This window comes from Cygnus olor, chromosome 1, assembly GCF_009769625.2.
Source record: "Cygnus olor isolate bCygOlo1 chromosome 1, bCygOlo1.pri.v2, whole genome shotgun sequence".
Taxonomy (NCBI): Eukaryota; Metazoa; Chordata; class Aves; order Anseriformes; family Anatidae; genus Cygnus; species Cygnus olor.
Genome location: NC_049169.1, coordinates 145,352,713 through 145,368,855, shown reverse-complemented (window position 1 = coordinate 145,368,855; position 16,143 = coordinate 145,352,713). Strand labels below are relative to the sequence as shown.

At 37.0% G+C, this 16,143-nt stretch overlaps 1 protein-coding gene across 2 annotated transcripts in view; it reads left to right on the top strand.

The window, feature by feature from the left end:
* Nucleotides 1-16,143, top strand: part of TMCO3 (transmembrane and coiled-coil domains 3) — a 30,705-nt gene that overhangs the window by 9,807 nt on the left and 4,755 nt on the right. For both annotated transcript variants that reach the window (XM_040556438.1, XM_040556507.1), the window contains 6 exons: nt 349-477; nt 2,286-2,378; nt 3,568-3,754; nt 4,680-4,797; nt 5,382-5,577; nt 11,856-12,006. In XM_040556438.1, the coding sequence (XP_040412372.1) occupies nt 349-477; nt 2,286-2,378; nt 3,568-3,754; nt 4,680-4,797; nt 5,382-5,577; nt 11,856-12,006 (874 nt within the window). The remainder of the gene's footprint in view (nt 1-348; nt 478-2,285; nt 2,379-3,567; nt 3,755-4,679; nt 4,798-5,381; nt 5,578-11,855; nt 12,007-16,143) is intronic.

The window sequence follows — 16,143 nt, the reverse complement described above, 5'->3', positions numbered from 1 at the left end:
TTTCACCATTTTATGTAAAGTGTCAGTCCCCCACCACCACTCCAGAAGCCCCCAGGAAACTGTATAATTCCTGTTATGTATTTAAAATATTTAATAAGTTAATGAAAAGTCCCCAAGGCACTAATTATTTAAGGTTAGTACCTCGAGTGTTTCATCTACAAAACTGGAGTGCTTATACCTATGACAGTGTGTTCAGGTTAGTTTACTGAAGCTGTGTTTTGTTTTCACAGGCAGTATTCTGCATTTAATTTTACAGTGCCATTTTTCTTTTGAAGGATCATCGTCTTTAATTTCACCACAAAGTTGCGTATCCTTTATGTTAATATACTTTTAAATCTTACATGTTAGGATATTGTGACAATAGGAATGTTGTCTTTGCCATGTGGCTGGCTGTGCACAACAATAGGATTGCCAACCATGTTTGGGTATATCATCTGTGGCGTACTCTTAGGACCATCAGGATTAAATAGCATCAAGGTAAGTGTGCAAGCTGCTTCTTGACTGATATAATTTATTGAGGTGTTTAACAGTAGCTTAAAAAATGGTATATCCAGCTGCAAACATATTAAAAAATAAAATAAAATCCCCAAGCATGGACCTTTTTTTGTTTTCTCCTATGTAATGAAGATATAAAAGAATTGTTGAAAGTGAAAGCTAAAGGCTTATTTTATTTGGTTTATTTTTTTATTTTGTTTTGTTTTATTTTGTTTTTGTTTGTTTGTTTTAGTTTTGCCTCTTTGCTTTTAATCATAAAGCATTACATTTGGGAGCCAAGTTATTTAAGTGATATCAAATATTCAGAAACTTGCAAGAAGTCAGCGTTAACGTGTAAGAAGTGTTTAAAACAAGTAGATTCCTGAGTAGCATAGCTTGGCTTCCTAGAGAGTTATTTTGCATCTCTGTAGCTCTTTCATCCCTCCTAGTAACCCTGGTTCTTTTCCCTGCCTGCATTCCTGAATTCGCTTGAAGCCTTTTAGCTCCGTCACGTGTAGCCGGATTACTAGCTCAGTGAGAACCAGTGGGCTGTGTTTGGCCAGAAGCTGCACATTTTGATTAGTGTTCTGGTGTGCATTAACAGATTGTTTGGCCAGCAGGCAAAACAGAGCAAGTGTTAAGGTTGGATGTTAAAGTCAGGTTAAGTTATATGTGTCTATTATGTTGATAGCCACATAACTGCGTGGAAATTGCTACCTTTGCAACCTCTGCTCTGACGTGGGCTTTTGTTGAAACTGATTATTGTGCTCAAAAGTAAAGGGAGTAGAAATTGTAGGATTTTTCTCAGTCTCGTATCAGAAAGGAAGGTCAAAAAAATACACTTTCAAAATTGTATTTTTCTGAAACTGAGATTAAATAATATCCTTTGTGTAGTACATAACTGATGGGTTGAGAAGGTCTGGAACGCTTGCCCACTTAAGATTATGAAACAAGTTTGTATGGCTGGCATTAGAAAGATTCAACAGTGAATTTTCAGAGACTTATGCTGAGGAAGATAATGTGATCAGAACAGAGATGAGGGAGATTTCTTTAGGAGGGTTTCCTTCTGAGCTGCCTATTTCTTATGGAGCTGTGATTAAGCAGTACTCCTCTGGATACTGTTATTATTGACTGGGTCTCTTGTGTGTATTCTCTTTGTTCTGCATTTCATAAAAACATGGAATGTAGGAAGAGTGTTGGAGGCAGGCAGATTCTGATCTTGGGGAAAGATAGTTTCCATCTCCGCTTCTCTGTGATTGATGGTAGAGCCTGTCCTCTTTTGCTCTGGACTATAAATGCATAGAAAAAAAGTGTTTTCCCTGTTCTGAGAAGGAACCACTTTTCTTGCTGTTGCATCCTTCTCTCTGAGGAAGAAGGGCAGGCAATTATATTTGTCTGAGAGATGGATTCATGGAGTGTATAGGATGGAGAGTAGAACAGCAGCTACAGTACATTGGAATAATTGTACCAGTAGACCCACAAAGTAACTAGCCAGAAGTAACTTCTGGAACAGAAGCCTTGGGGGTTTAATAGCTTATGTATGAAGCAACATATTTAATCTCAACAAGCAAGCAAGCTTTCCTAGCTCAAAGCATCTGTGCTTTTTGGGTGACCAGCCCTACCCAACCTAACTATCTAGTAATAGCTAGGTGGTGTTCTGAATCCTAAAGGTGCTGAGGGAACTCCTGATGTCATATGACCAGAGAGTGAACTACCTATGGAAACATAAACTATTTATTTTGTGAGTATACTTACATTTTGCTTTATGAGTAGACTGATATGCACTAACATTTATTTTATCTTTTTAAAAGTCTATTGTACAGGTGGAGACATTGGGAGAGTTTGGTGTATTCTTCACTCTATTTCTAGTTGGTCTGGAATTTTCTCCTGAAAGATTAAGAAAGGTATTTCTGTATAATACTTCTATATTGCAGAAGTTAATTGCTAATGTTCAAGTTACCAGTTCTATTTCAGATTTTTACACGTTCTCTGTAATATACTATTGTAACATTGTACAATTTTGAAAGGACAAATATGGCATTTTTGTCTTTAACTCTCTAGAAAGAATAGAATGCATTATTTATTCAGTATCTGCAACAAACTTTGCTATTCCTCTTCATTTTAGTAAAACAGTTTGATTGCTAGAAAAATCTCACACAATTTATGGCAATCCATCTCTGCTTTATTTTAACATGCAGTAACATGCAGTTGCTGTTATGGAGTGTCCAGTGATGTTTGCCAGTCCTGTAATAAAAAAAAAAAATCAGTTTGTTAAGTACTGCATACTGAATTGATGATACATGCTGTACTGGCTAATAAACTGATTCTGCAAGTATGTTAGCACAATCTGGAATAATTCATGCTGTGGCCATCGGGATTCAGCAAAAAGGTACAAGTTTCTTTTGGTCTTAATTAAAAAAAAAGAGTCTCATAAAACCAGCTAGAATTTTAATAGTGGAAAATACTGCTGCAAAATATGTGAAGATCTATTTAAAGAGTTTCATTGTATGATTTGTTCCTAAACTGATGGTTGTGAGTTCATCAGACTATAAAAGCTTTATCTGAAATGTGTTAAAGTTTATGAGCATTCAGCCACTGTGCTATTTTTAGTCCACCTAAAGTCAAAGATAAAAGTCAGTAAGTCAGAGGTTTCTAAATCTTAGCATGCAAACTGTTACTGGTGTGCAAGCAAATTCACAATCGTGTGTTGGACTAGTATGGAGTGGGCTGCTGGTATTTATGATGGTCTTAACTGTGCCTTTTTTTTTTTCCCTTGGAGTCATACCAAATAACTGGTCTTCCATTTGATTTTAATGTAGTTCAACCCATAGTGGACCTTTGACCCTTAACTTGTTGGTCTGTGAGCTATGGGAATTTACATAATGAGCTTTCATGAGCTAATAAGTGTTCTGGCACAGAATATTACCTACTAGGCATAATATCTTTAGAGTTTCAGGATGTGTATGATGAGAGCTGTTTATGTCGGTGGCCCAGCACTGCAGCCCCTAATCATGCACCTTTAATTGCTTATTTGCACTGAAAAAACATTGTCATGTATCAGACTTTATTACAAGAACTTGCTTTCTTCCCAAGGTATGGAAAATATCTTTGCAAGGACCCTGCTACATGACCGTTCTGATGATTGCCTTTGGTTTGTTATGGGGACACTTGCTCCAAATCAGACCGACACAAAGCGTCTTCATTTCCACTTGTTTGTCTTTATCTAGTACACCATTGGTGTCAAGATTTCTTGCAGGTACTGTTCGAGGAGATAAAGAAGGTAAGTAAGATTTAAATGTTTGATGTATTAAATCAATGTATGACTTAAATATTTATGCACCTACAATGAAATTTCATTGAAATGGACTTTGTAATATTGCAAGAGAAACAAAAGACATTGTTCAGCTTGCAAGGGATCATCTTCTTTTCACACTGGCCAGTGTTATGTATATTCTTGTTATGAAGTGTACCTGCTGTTTATGTAGCCAGTACTCTTTGAAGAATGACAGCGTGGCCCAATCAATACTCTGCATGAAAAGATTTAACTTTGCTGGAGCTCTGGAATTCTTGTGCTATTTCAGAGGTTACTAGGTTAGACCGTTAGTACCAGTCTGTCAGTGGAGCAGAAAGGTTGACTTAAGTAATTTACATCCTTTTCCTGCAAACTAAGACCAGCTCAGGTAGTCTTTCAAAGACAGCAGCTCTTCAAATAAATACTTTCAAGTGCCAGGTTACTAACTTCTCCAAAGGCTCCTAAATGTTTCCACTCAAACATTTTGCCAACCTGTTCTTCCCCTTAAACCTCTCATACATACTGCATTAAGGTGTTTTTGTTTCCCCTCTCTCTAGAATATGCATACTGCAATGCATAAATTCAAAGTCTATGTTTTACGTATGTTGGCTCTTGTTAACTTAGATTCGCCTGTTATTTTGAAGACTAAGTTTCAGTAAAGAAGTTTCAGTAAATGTGTGACTGGTGCTTAACTGCAAAGCAAAGTCAAGCTTTATATGAGTATTTATATTATTAACATATATATTGATTTAGCTACTGGGGAGGTGGAGAGAAACAAAACAAAACCAGAATACTTTGACCTCACCCTATGGAGAGCCATACATAGCTTCCATTTGATTAAGACATTTCTAGATTTCTGCAAGCATTCATAGATTCTGATAAATGTTTCCATGACTGCTTTGTTGGTGTACAGGAGATATTGACTACAGCAGCGTACTACTTGGCATGTTGGTGATGCAGGATGTGCAGCTTGGTTTATTTATAGCTGTTATGCCTACACTTATTCAAGCAGGAGTGAGCACATACTCCAGGTAAAAAAAAATAAATAAAGTTCATCTCTTCCCCTCCCCATTCCAATTTAGTATACAGATCGCAAATATGAATACAAGGGCACTACCTTTAATGTCAGCTCCTTGAAAAATAGGGCTTTGTTCTCCAAGTTCTCCTTACTATTTGTATTTGTCATGTTGTACGAGGATATTCTTTCTGCTCTAGCTACCTTAGTCCTGTCCACTCTTAAACTAAAATTTGTAGTGAAAAATTCAGTGTTGTTGAAAATAAGTGAATTTCTTCAGACTTAACTTTATTCCCTTTACTTACTAAGACATTTTTGTCAAAGGCTGAGGGATAGAATTATTGATTCTGATGGTTTACTATGAAGATTAATCAACAAAAATCTTTTTGAACCAGCATGAAAGTAAATTCTGTGCTATAAAAGAGATTGACAGGCATTCAACAAATTTAGTATTCATGTTCTTTGCTAGTGTATTGAAATAACTTACTGTAGCTACCCAACTTCAAACATCTGTGGAATTAGATCTTTTCACTTAAGGGGAACTCGTTTAGAGGCAAGAGAGCAGTTGAAAGAAATGTTCTGTTTGTTCTTCTCTTCCAGCATTTTCAAGGAAATACTGAGAATACTGATACTGATCGGCCAAATTCTCTTTTCTCTGGCTGCTGTTTTTCTTATATGTCTTGTTATAAAGACTTACCTCATAGGACCATATTATCGCAAGTTGCATACAGAAAGCAAAGGGAATAAAGAAATCCTCATTCTAGGAATATCTGCATTCATCTTCCTTATGCTAACGGTAATCTTTTAAATTAATAAAACTTTTTGATATGTGTTGTAGAGTATACTGCGTCGGTACCACAAAAGCCATCACACTTACTGTTATTGCATATCCACATAGCTCTGTAGTTAATTATTTAGTTTTAAAATGTTTTAAAACCCAGATGAACAGATGATTCATGCATCACAGTACAGATGAGTAGTAGCAGACATATCTTGAATGTAAATAGATTGAACTTCTGTGGGTAACTTTATACAGCCACTCTAAGGATCATGATAGCAGTTTTAATTTTGGAATACTTCATGCATTTCAAAATAATTTAGGATGGGTTTTGAGATACTGATAATGTCTGACTGCCACTTGCTGACTGGTTTCTTTTCAATGGCAAATTCTGGACAGTTTTTATTATAAAATTAGCTGCTTTTTTTTCTGTGGGAGATAAACAGCTGGAGATGAAGTTGAGAAAGCAGGGAAATGCCCTAAGGTTCCTTTGCCTAAACTAAAATGTATAGGATTCCTATGCATAAAGTGTGATATACTAGAAAACAGAATAGAACTTCAGGAGTCATGCCACAGTTCTTGAGGATATGAACCACGTTCATAGGTTTTGATATCTTTTCTGGGTTTGCTTTGTTTGGCTCTCAATCTTCCTTCCATTGGTTTCTATCTCACGTTTCATACCTCTGAGAAACTATTCAGTTGGAGAACAGACTGTGATGGCTATTGGTAATGTTGTGGGTTCGAAACTCTGTTATCCTGGTTATGCAGATTTTTGTGTCCTCTTTAAGAAATTCTGAGAAAAATTGTCAAAAAAAACTTCCTGTGTGTGCAACCTTTTTTGCTAGGTGTGTTTGCTTAATTATTATGGGGTCTTCTTCAGGAAAAAGGTCAAGAAAGAAGTCAGTGAATTAATTGATTTCTGTTCTGTAGGCTAAAAATACCATCCCTCTAAAGAGCTATTAATATTCCAAACACTGGTGCTATTTAATAAGAAAAGAAACAAAATTATTTTCTTCTTTTTACTTTCAAAGAGGCAGACATAACATTTGTACAAAAACTTGAATAAAAACAAAACCCCATGTAAGTCATGTTAGATACTGTGGTATACCACAGTCTTACTTTCATGAAAGAATGGCCTGCACGGACTGATTTGATTGAATTGGGCATATTGTGCCCAAATCCACATCAAATGTAACAGGAGTTTGTGTACATGACTTCACATAATGTGCAAAATACAAACCTAGGGGAGAATATGTTTGAGTGGATTGGATGCATAACACAAAAATGGAATGCTTGTTCAGCATGGGAAGCGTTTGTAAAGAAGCAGATATTTTGTGTACTTTTAAGTGAAAGTAGCTTTCCTTTTTAAATTTGATAAGTAATGTATCAAAAGGAACAGTACAAAAGATGCTACACGTAACTTTGGTAAACCAGTTCAGACGCTTTATGCTCACTGACACAGATACATTTATTATAGTAATACTGCAAGCTGTGGCTTGAGCACAAAGACTTAAAAATAAATATAATAACAATTAAAAAAATGGTGGTATAGCAACCTGGAAGGGGGGGTTGGTAATCAAATTTGAAAAAGTTGCATGAATTTGGAAAGGGTAAACTACGGTTTTTGGGTGCCAGGTAGGAAAACAGTTAAACTGACATAGTGCCTGCAAAGATCTTTATTGTTTGAAAAGCAAGCCTAAATGTTGACAGAATGTGTACAATTATCTGCACACGTGGAATTTTCCATGCTTGTATAATTCTAAATAGCTTTTAAGTTTTTAAAGGGAGGGATAAGAGAGTGAGAAAGATTTTAGTAGCCTTTACCAAAAATAACTCTGCAGCTTCATTTAGAAAAATTGAGGGATGTTTTTAAAGAAAATATTTTAATTCTCTGTCTAGCGTGTGAATTACTTTGCAGGCCACATCCTTTCCAATGCATGACAGAGCAGGTAGGAATGATACTGCGTTTCTATTTCATGCACAGTTACTTGCTTTGTGCTTCTGTACTGACTAGATTGCTGGGCTCCACCAAAGTTTATCATGTATTAGGGTTCAAGTGTAACACTAGCACATGTACTGAACACACACATATAAACTTATTTATTATTTTATTTATTTCCTGTGCTTGAAAATCTCCTATGACTATGACAAGAATTGCAGTTTCTCTACCAACAAGGGCAAATTCTGTGCCTCAGTGTGGGAAAGCAAGAGGGAATATAGGGCAAAAGAGGTTCTTGCACTGCAGTGTAAGTGATTTCAGTGTAAGGGTTATCTTGTCAGCTGAGGAACTTTCTGTATGGAAATGACTTTTGAACTTTGTCTTGAGCATTTCTGATCTGCTTGGCTCACTTGGATAACATTGCAGCTCATTGAATCTGAAACTGGATCTTAAATATGTCTCTGATTTATAACCTAGGAGTAAAAGAGATGTAACAAATCTAAAATATAAGCTATTTTACGAAGTTTTGGAGATGTTTCTTTTTGCTTCCCTATATTCTGAGAAGTAGCTGAAATTCTCTTTTTTCCTCAACGAGTTGGGCAGACTGGGGGGTCAGGGAGTTGTCAAGTGCCAATCCTACGCAAGTCTAGCTGAATTTTGACATGCAGTTGTACATCTTTAAATCTTGTTACCTGATCATCAGTAACAAAGGTTCAGTAGATAACTATTAAACCTTAAACTGATTTTCAAGCTTTGATTTATGCAGACACTGTTCTTTGTGGATTTTTTTTTTTTTTAAGACTGGGAAACTGTTTTTCTCAATTACAACATAAAAAGTGAATCCAGCTTCTGGTTTTAAATATGACCATTGAGGGCAGATAGCCAAAATGGTGCTTTTTAAGTTAAGACACTTACTGTAGTGGCTGAAGAATGTGTCATATGTCAGCCAGAGTGTTGATGAGTGCAGCGTTGCCTTTTCATATACTGTATATATAGAAATATTACAAGAACATTTGTCTTAAACACTCCACTGATAATGAATTGCTATATTAGACATTTGCAGGACAACAGTGGTCAATTTTGTCACGTTAGCACTGAGTTGTGGAAATTTGACAAGCAATTGAAAAAAACAAGACCTGACAAGGAGGACAGCAGTTACATGTTCATAGGACTGCGTATACACATGGAGGAGATGTGGCTTCCAGTTTGACTGCTCTGATCTCTGATGATAGCAGCAAGAGGAGGGAAATTGCCAGTTATCTTTACATCAAAAAGATGGAAAGAAAATATAGTTATGTCATTGCAGCATTTCCTATAAGAAAATGTACATACTTTTCCCTGCAGTCAACTAGGAAAGTCATTCCTGGTTTGCTGGAGTACTTCTCAGTGGCTCATAACCTGCTTTTGAACTCTCTTCTGTCAATTAAAGGGAGAAGATTAAGGAAGAACTGTAATCTCATATTCAAATTAATTATTTCATAAAATACAGTTGAGATGGAGTTTTCAAAGGCTCTCTAAAAATTATTTCAGTTCCCATTAATGCTTTGCTTCTTTAAAATGCAAGCTTAGCATCCACGTCTTTACTCTTGGGCAGGTTTAAGTTATTAATGCCCCAAATACTAATACCTTTATTTCAGTCAGGGATTTCTTTAGTCTTACTGGCTCACCCTATTCATTAAGCTTCTATGATGATTAAAAAGTAGCAATAAGATGGACGTTACTAGTGAATATAGGCAAAACGACTGCTGAGCAAATGGTTGAAATTCAACAGGAACATGGTATAGCAGTAATGTTTCTCTCTTTATTTATTGCTACGGTAGAACACCTGAACATAAAAATCCTATATTCTAGTGAGTGCAAAACGATCCTCTCTGAATTAAGAGTAAAATGCAACCTTTGAAAGCAAATGAAAACTAAATTGTACGGGGGGAAAAAAGGTGCAAATTAAGAAAAGTTTTCATTTAGTTTTGACTGGCAAAGCTTACTGTAATGTAGGAGTCAAGAAAAGGACAGAACATGGCACAGGGAACAGTAGTCGTTAGAGCCCTGCTCAATAAAGGAAAACATTAAAAATGGTGCAAGCAGAGAGGGAATGCTAAATGCAAAATACATTCTGAGTTTTGCCTATATAATACATTTTGTTGAGAAGCCCTTCCTGCCAGTAAAACACACATTCTTCATTGTATCTATCTGCACACATTATTTATGATAACCCCTGAAGCTACAGATTAATTTGAGGAAATGTGTCTGCTTATTGATAATATTGGACAACCAGAAACCAGGATGGGAACAGTAAAAGCAGTCTTGGTATAAATCTGAAGAACAGACTGGAGGAAGTTGAGTGAGGTTAAGAAAATACCCTAGTTTTGGGGTTTTTCCTTGCCCTCTCATCATCCACTTCTCTTTTTTTCTGTGTAATGATTATATATATATATGTGTGTGTATATATATATATATATATATATATATATATATATATGTAGTAGACCTGAGGTTGTGAAGTACCTAGAGAACAGACAAATGGCAAAATTTGCATTTGTATCTACCAGGTCCTTGAACTCATACTTAACTTGCTCTAGAGTAAAGACATAGATCTCGGGTTTTATGCTGTGGGAGCAAACTTAAACAGACATAGATTTTACTCTAGTTGTGTTTTATGCCTTCTGAACAAGCATGTAGTATATTTATTTCACACTTATAATGTTCCTTACTTGACTAGTGATTCTGATAACAGCACAATATCATACAATTCCAATACAAGAGCTGGTAAATCCCTTCTTAAATGGTAACTTAACCGTGTGCATATGAATGCTTAAAATATTAGGTATAAATGTTTTGACCTGAAGCTCTGTTATAGCAGATAACACTTAACTGTGGGTGGTTTATATCTGAATAGTAGAAATAATTCCAACTTTATTTGAAGAGGCTGTGTTGGATCATGGTCATACTCCAGAGCTTGTGACTTCCCAAAATGTTTCCTATGTTTCTCTTCCTTTTTTTTTTTCACCCCTGGTGATTTTAAATCCTTCATATACATTTCCTTCTTCCCTCTTGCAATTTCAGATTGTTAGGAAAAGCACTGCACATCTTTGAGACTGAACTGAAATTCCTTTTGTTTTAAGATAGGAGTATATCCAAAGTGGCATATTTTTCACAGTCGCTGGCATGGATTATTTTGTTGGTTTTGCCAGATTAGCAACTATTTGCACAGGTTGACAGACCCAATTTGTTTTCTTAAATATCTTGCAATAAATTAAGGACTATCATCACAAATGGAATTATGTGATGATCATTCAGACATTAATAGTTAAATATGCAAAAGACTGGGGTTTAGTTTTAGGCAGCATTTTATACATTGCTTGGAGACTTGTTTATCATGTCTTTCCTTCTCCTCCATTAATTTCAAGTCACTTGAGTTTTAGCATCATACCTTAGTGTAACACCATTAAAGACATGATCAATGTCGTCCATAAATGCACCGTGGTGTATTGTTACTTAACTAAATTAGTATGGAAATAAGTCTTCAGTTAAAATGTCCTATTAATATTAATAGCATTGTCCTTTCTAAGTGAGGTGACCGTCTGCAGCAGTATCGTTTTAAAGGCATTTTATTTATACCTATGAGAAGTGCTGCTTGCTTTTCTCATGTTACAAGCATTGCCTTAAGCAATTTCTTATTTTGTAGTTCAGTCTCTTTTACATGTTTCATCTCTCCCTTCTAGCACCATGTTCAAATAATAAAAAAAGAATAAAGAGCAGTCTGATTTTTTTCAAGTAGATGCTTCATTCCAGCAGTTTACTTCACATGCTTAAATCCATCCCAACTCAGTAAAACACACAAGCACATTTAGGTCTTATTTACAGTAATAAAATGTAAATTATGTCTGGGACTGTTTTTGCTAAATTGAGACTATTCTCCCAAATTATAAGCTTTGATTTTTTTTTCCCCTTGTTTGACGGTTGGGAAACATGAAGTTGCTATGGCTTATTTTCACAGCCTTGGTGTATAATGCAAGCCTGTCTCTCAAGCTGTTAGTCTCTCTCATTTTGGTGAAATCAAATGCTATCCATAACAGTGACACAAAGCATTGCAATGTAGATTAAGAAATTTGTTTTTGTGGGGAAGGAAGTAACATCATGGAGGGGAAACATCATGGTTTTGTGAGTCTCTTGTACAAACATAATACTGCAGAAAACTGAAATAAGCTAAATTATATTTAATGTTGAGTTTGTGTAAGGTTATATTAATTTATTACATCCAGTGCAATGTATAGCTCTGTAATTTCTATGTGAAATGGTAAAGAAGGTCACTCTGGGCAAGAGAACGGTAATAGATTTTCCTGTTATTCCTCGACAGATCACAGAGCTGCTGGATGTCTCGATGGAGCTGGGATGCTTCTTAGCTGGAGCTCTGATCTCTTCTCAGGGTCATATGGTCACTGAGGAGATTATGTCCTGTATTGAACCAATACGAGACTTTCTTGCCATCATTTTCTTTGCATCCATAGGTAATTTCCGACAAACCTTACTAAAAACAGTGCTAACCTACCAATGTAGGGGAGTAAAAATAAATAAATCAACTGGTGTCTACAAACTGAGGGGAGATAGATTTTATGTTTTTTCAATACTAAAATGTTAACTGATGACAACATTGTTTTGACTTTGCTAAAGTTTTAAATGCAACATTAATGTTCATAAGGAATTTCCACGTTGTACTCTCAATTTTTGTTTTAATGGCAGGTTTTTGTTCTCAATTCTGAATTTGTCTGTGCTATTTAAAGCACATAACTAAAAATTTTAAGGGAAGAAGGGGCTTATATTTGGTTTTTAGAAAATGTTCTTCTGTCTTTGCAGTGGATATACTTGTAATTTATACCAAAAAATTATTACCAATTTGAGTCAGTGAATAGAGTAAATTTCAGGTCCTTGTGGCTCGGTTTTCTCTGTAAGCAGAATATGGTAATGGAAGCAGAGCCTTTTTATAGCATCTTGGTTCCTTAGTTAGGAAGATGTAATCTGTGTGTGCTCAATGCAGGAAGAATTGAACAAGAAATATCTCAGACTACCCGCTGACTGAAATGCAATATTGATGCGTAAGGCCAGGGGAGAAACTCATTAAGGTTGTTATCCAGAGCATGCTAATTCCAAGAATATTTATATAAATCGGTTGCTATCTTCATTTTGAAGTGTTAGATTCCTTAGCTGCCCATATGCCTTCTCTGAAGAAAACTGAAACACATTTCTGCAGTGCTTAGGTACACTGAATGAGGAGACAGGCCAAGTGAAAGCACTTGCCTTGGGGGGGTGACTTAACCAAAGAGTGAATGTAAATACATCATTTGGAGAAGTTAGTCGCTCTTTTGTTCGTCCTAAATGTCTACTTGTGTTCTCACTACAAAAATCATTCTGGTTCTTGAAAGCTGAGCTGAACAATACTTGTTCACATACTGTCTGTGACAGTAGTCATGCCCTTAGCTCGACCTGTGTAATACTGCTGCTCTTAACTTTACGCATGGATGCATTTGTGGGAATAATACACCTGTGCAGTTAGACATTAACAGCTGTACTTTGAGTAACTCTCCGTCTGTACATTCATTTACACCTCTGTGTGTTGCTTCAAATTTTCTTCCAGTTTTCTGGCTCTCTTCGTGTTATCTGTTGAGGTCAGAAAGTTCCTGTTACTCTCTGTCCTCACTAATATTTTTTGAGGGAACGTCTGGACCAGTCTCTTCTTAGAGCCACATTTGGAGAACTTTGAGTACCTGCTACTCAGATCCTTCCCTTTCCACCTCTGCCTCATTTGATTTTTCTTTTGATTGCTTTTCAGGAAGATGGGAGGAATCTTTGCGTAGCCTGTTTATTTTTTAAGGCTCCAATATCCTGGGTTTTCTCAGACTACAAGATGTGTGGAATTTGGGCATCAGCAACCCTATCTGCCACTGGTGAGGAGGCATCTTGCTTCTAGTGAGTGACTAGGTCGTGTGTCCTCAGTGTGCTGTACAGACGTACTCACTTGCAAGGCTCCATGTTTCTCTTCTGGGTAAATCTTGTGGCCAGCATTGGGGCCTTAAATGCAAGATGCTGAAAAACTTCATCTTCTTCCTCTGAAGAGAGGTGATGCTGACAGTGTTAGCGGTACCACTGTCCAGAACAAACATACGGTGTTTCTCCGAGCCTCTAACATTTCTGTTGAATTTGAGAGAATTCAAAGGAAGATCCCAAGACTGGAATTCATTAGGTGACATTCATCACCTTCTCCTCATCCATCCAGCCCTACTGCTTTGTTGTCCTGCATGGGACAGAATGAAACCTGGATGTTTCAAGCTCTCAGAACTGACGTTAGACTGGAGGTAGCTTTCTCCTTTTTTTCACAAAAATGGAGGCGAATGTTGTTTTTTCCATTCTGCTATTGTTATCTTTTTGATCTAGCCAGGGCTCTTAGGTCCATTAAGATACAGCATCCCAGTACATCACTATAGTTATTTTTCTGATTGACTGTCCCATCTTGAGGATGTGTCAGAAATATTCCTACTGGCTGAGATTTGACCACCAGAGTTTTGTTTTCTTTCATCACGTCTGCTGTCAAGGATCTCTAAGATTCCTCTTATTGATGCTGGATTTTGCAGGACATGATGATGACTGTAGTTGGATCTTCGCGCGCTGTTTAGCAGCCATGTAGCAGGCGGGCAGAATCTGTGTAATCTGTTTAAAATAAATGCAATTTTTCTGTTAAGGAAAAAGTACGTATAAAAAGTGTGTAAAATCTTGCTTGTAATCACCCATAGGAGAACACATAGCAACTTATATGAGTGAACTGTGGTTTTGGGCTTGATGTTGGTGTAAGGTCACCTTCAAAGCGATGCTCCATTCCAGAACAGTGCTTAGAGTTGAAGTCCCATGGATTGTACTCAGCTCTGTGAAAACCTACCTAGCTGGTACCCTACCTACTAGTGACCAGCCGACATGCCGCACACTACCAGATGATGGTGCTGAAGTTTTTGAGTTACTTGACTGAAGTGTTTCTGCTGTCTTAGAACAAGTCTGTGTTGATTCCTGAGCCTAGTCGCAGAGTCTGATTAAATCCATTGAAATAAGTCATGCTCCTGCTGTCTGTGAGGTGAATGTCTGGTGGAGTTTGTGCTGTCAGGAAGGCTTCGTGTGCTGTGTTGCAATCTGATGTGACCTGTGGCTCTACCCTAAGGTTTTGTTGAGAGCTAGGGTAAAGGTTTGTAACAACCATAAACCCACTATGGTGGGCTCTATTTTGCCCAAAATGTGTGTGCCTGCAGGGCTGTGTATTTGTTTCCTCAGAGCTGTGTATGCAACAGGTTTAGGCTTGCTTTACCTTACAGACACTTGTCACCTAATAGACACCTCCAAAGGGTTAGCGTAGAAGTCTGTGGTAGTTTGTGCCTCAGCTCTTTTGAATATGGTAATAATCTCCACATCAGCAAGCAGTCCAAATGAACTTCAGACTGCCTGTCTGCTCCAGAACTGAAAACGTTGATGCACCAATAGTGAGGAGAGCCCTAGGCTATACTTACAGCCTCCCTTTGAAGTCTACAGTTCCAGATATGCTGGTTGGCCCTCTTGTCAGACACGACGACGTTGTTACAGGCTGTATTTCTCTAGCTGCTTTTCATGTACCTCTCTGAGACCAGCCTAGAGGTGAACAAGCAATGTGCGCATGATAAACATTAAAAAGAGAGAAGCTACTTGCCCATCCATGTGCACGCACATTTAGATTTCTTTTTTTTGGTGTGGTGTTCATCTCCTGTTCTGCCATCTCTTTCCTTACTCTGATAATCTTTTGCATTTGTGTTTCTGCAGTTGGAAGGACATTAAGAAGTAAAACAAGGTGTGTGCATGGGTAGTACTTGTATACAACTCTCTGAGCTTACAGTATTTGAAGTACATTTTCATCCACAAAGGAACGTGCACATGGACAAAACATCTTGAAGTTGCTCTAAGTAAATTCTCCTGTGCATTTAAGAAGACAACTCTTGGTTCTCTACAGTTCTTTAGGCTCTGCAGTGCTACAGGGCAGGGAAAATTCGTGGAAACTGGTCTTGCATTAGAATAAGAAGTTAGAGCATTGATTTACTGGCCTCGTGCTTCAGAAAGCTGAACTCTTGCCCTTCAACAAAAACAGTTAGGTTGGAGAATTGCCAACTATTATGGATTTTTCAGGAACATCTCCACTAGTTTGGTTTCTCTTTTAAGAGATTTTGTGAAAAAGGAATGGACTTCCAAAGATGCTTGCCTGCATAAGTCCCTCATATCCTAGGAGAAAAAAATGGACTTAGCTGTGAGTAAGATTCCTTCTCAGTGACACCAGGACTTCAACAAATATTTGTTTTTCTTGTCTGTTTAATAGTAGCCGGATTTAGTTTTAAGCTTCTGTGTTCTTGACAGTTCATTATCTTGCTTCATGTAATAACCAAATAATTTCGCTGATACTACAGCAAGATTTGACCTTTTACTGATTATACAGATAAGATTAATGAAAATATGTGTGTGGTAACTCGGAATAAAATTCAAGTGTCTCAATATGAGACATAAGGTTCTCGAGCAAGGCCACCTTGATATATTCCTTTTTCAAAAAACAAACAAACAAAAAACCACAAAACCCAAGACCAACAGAA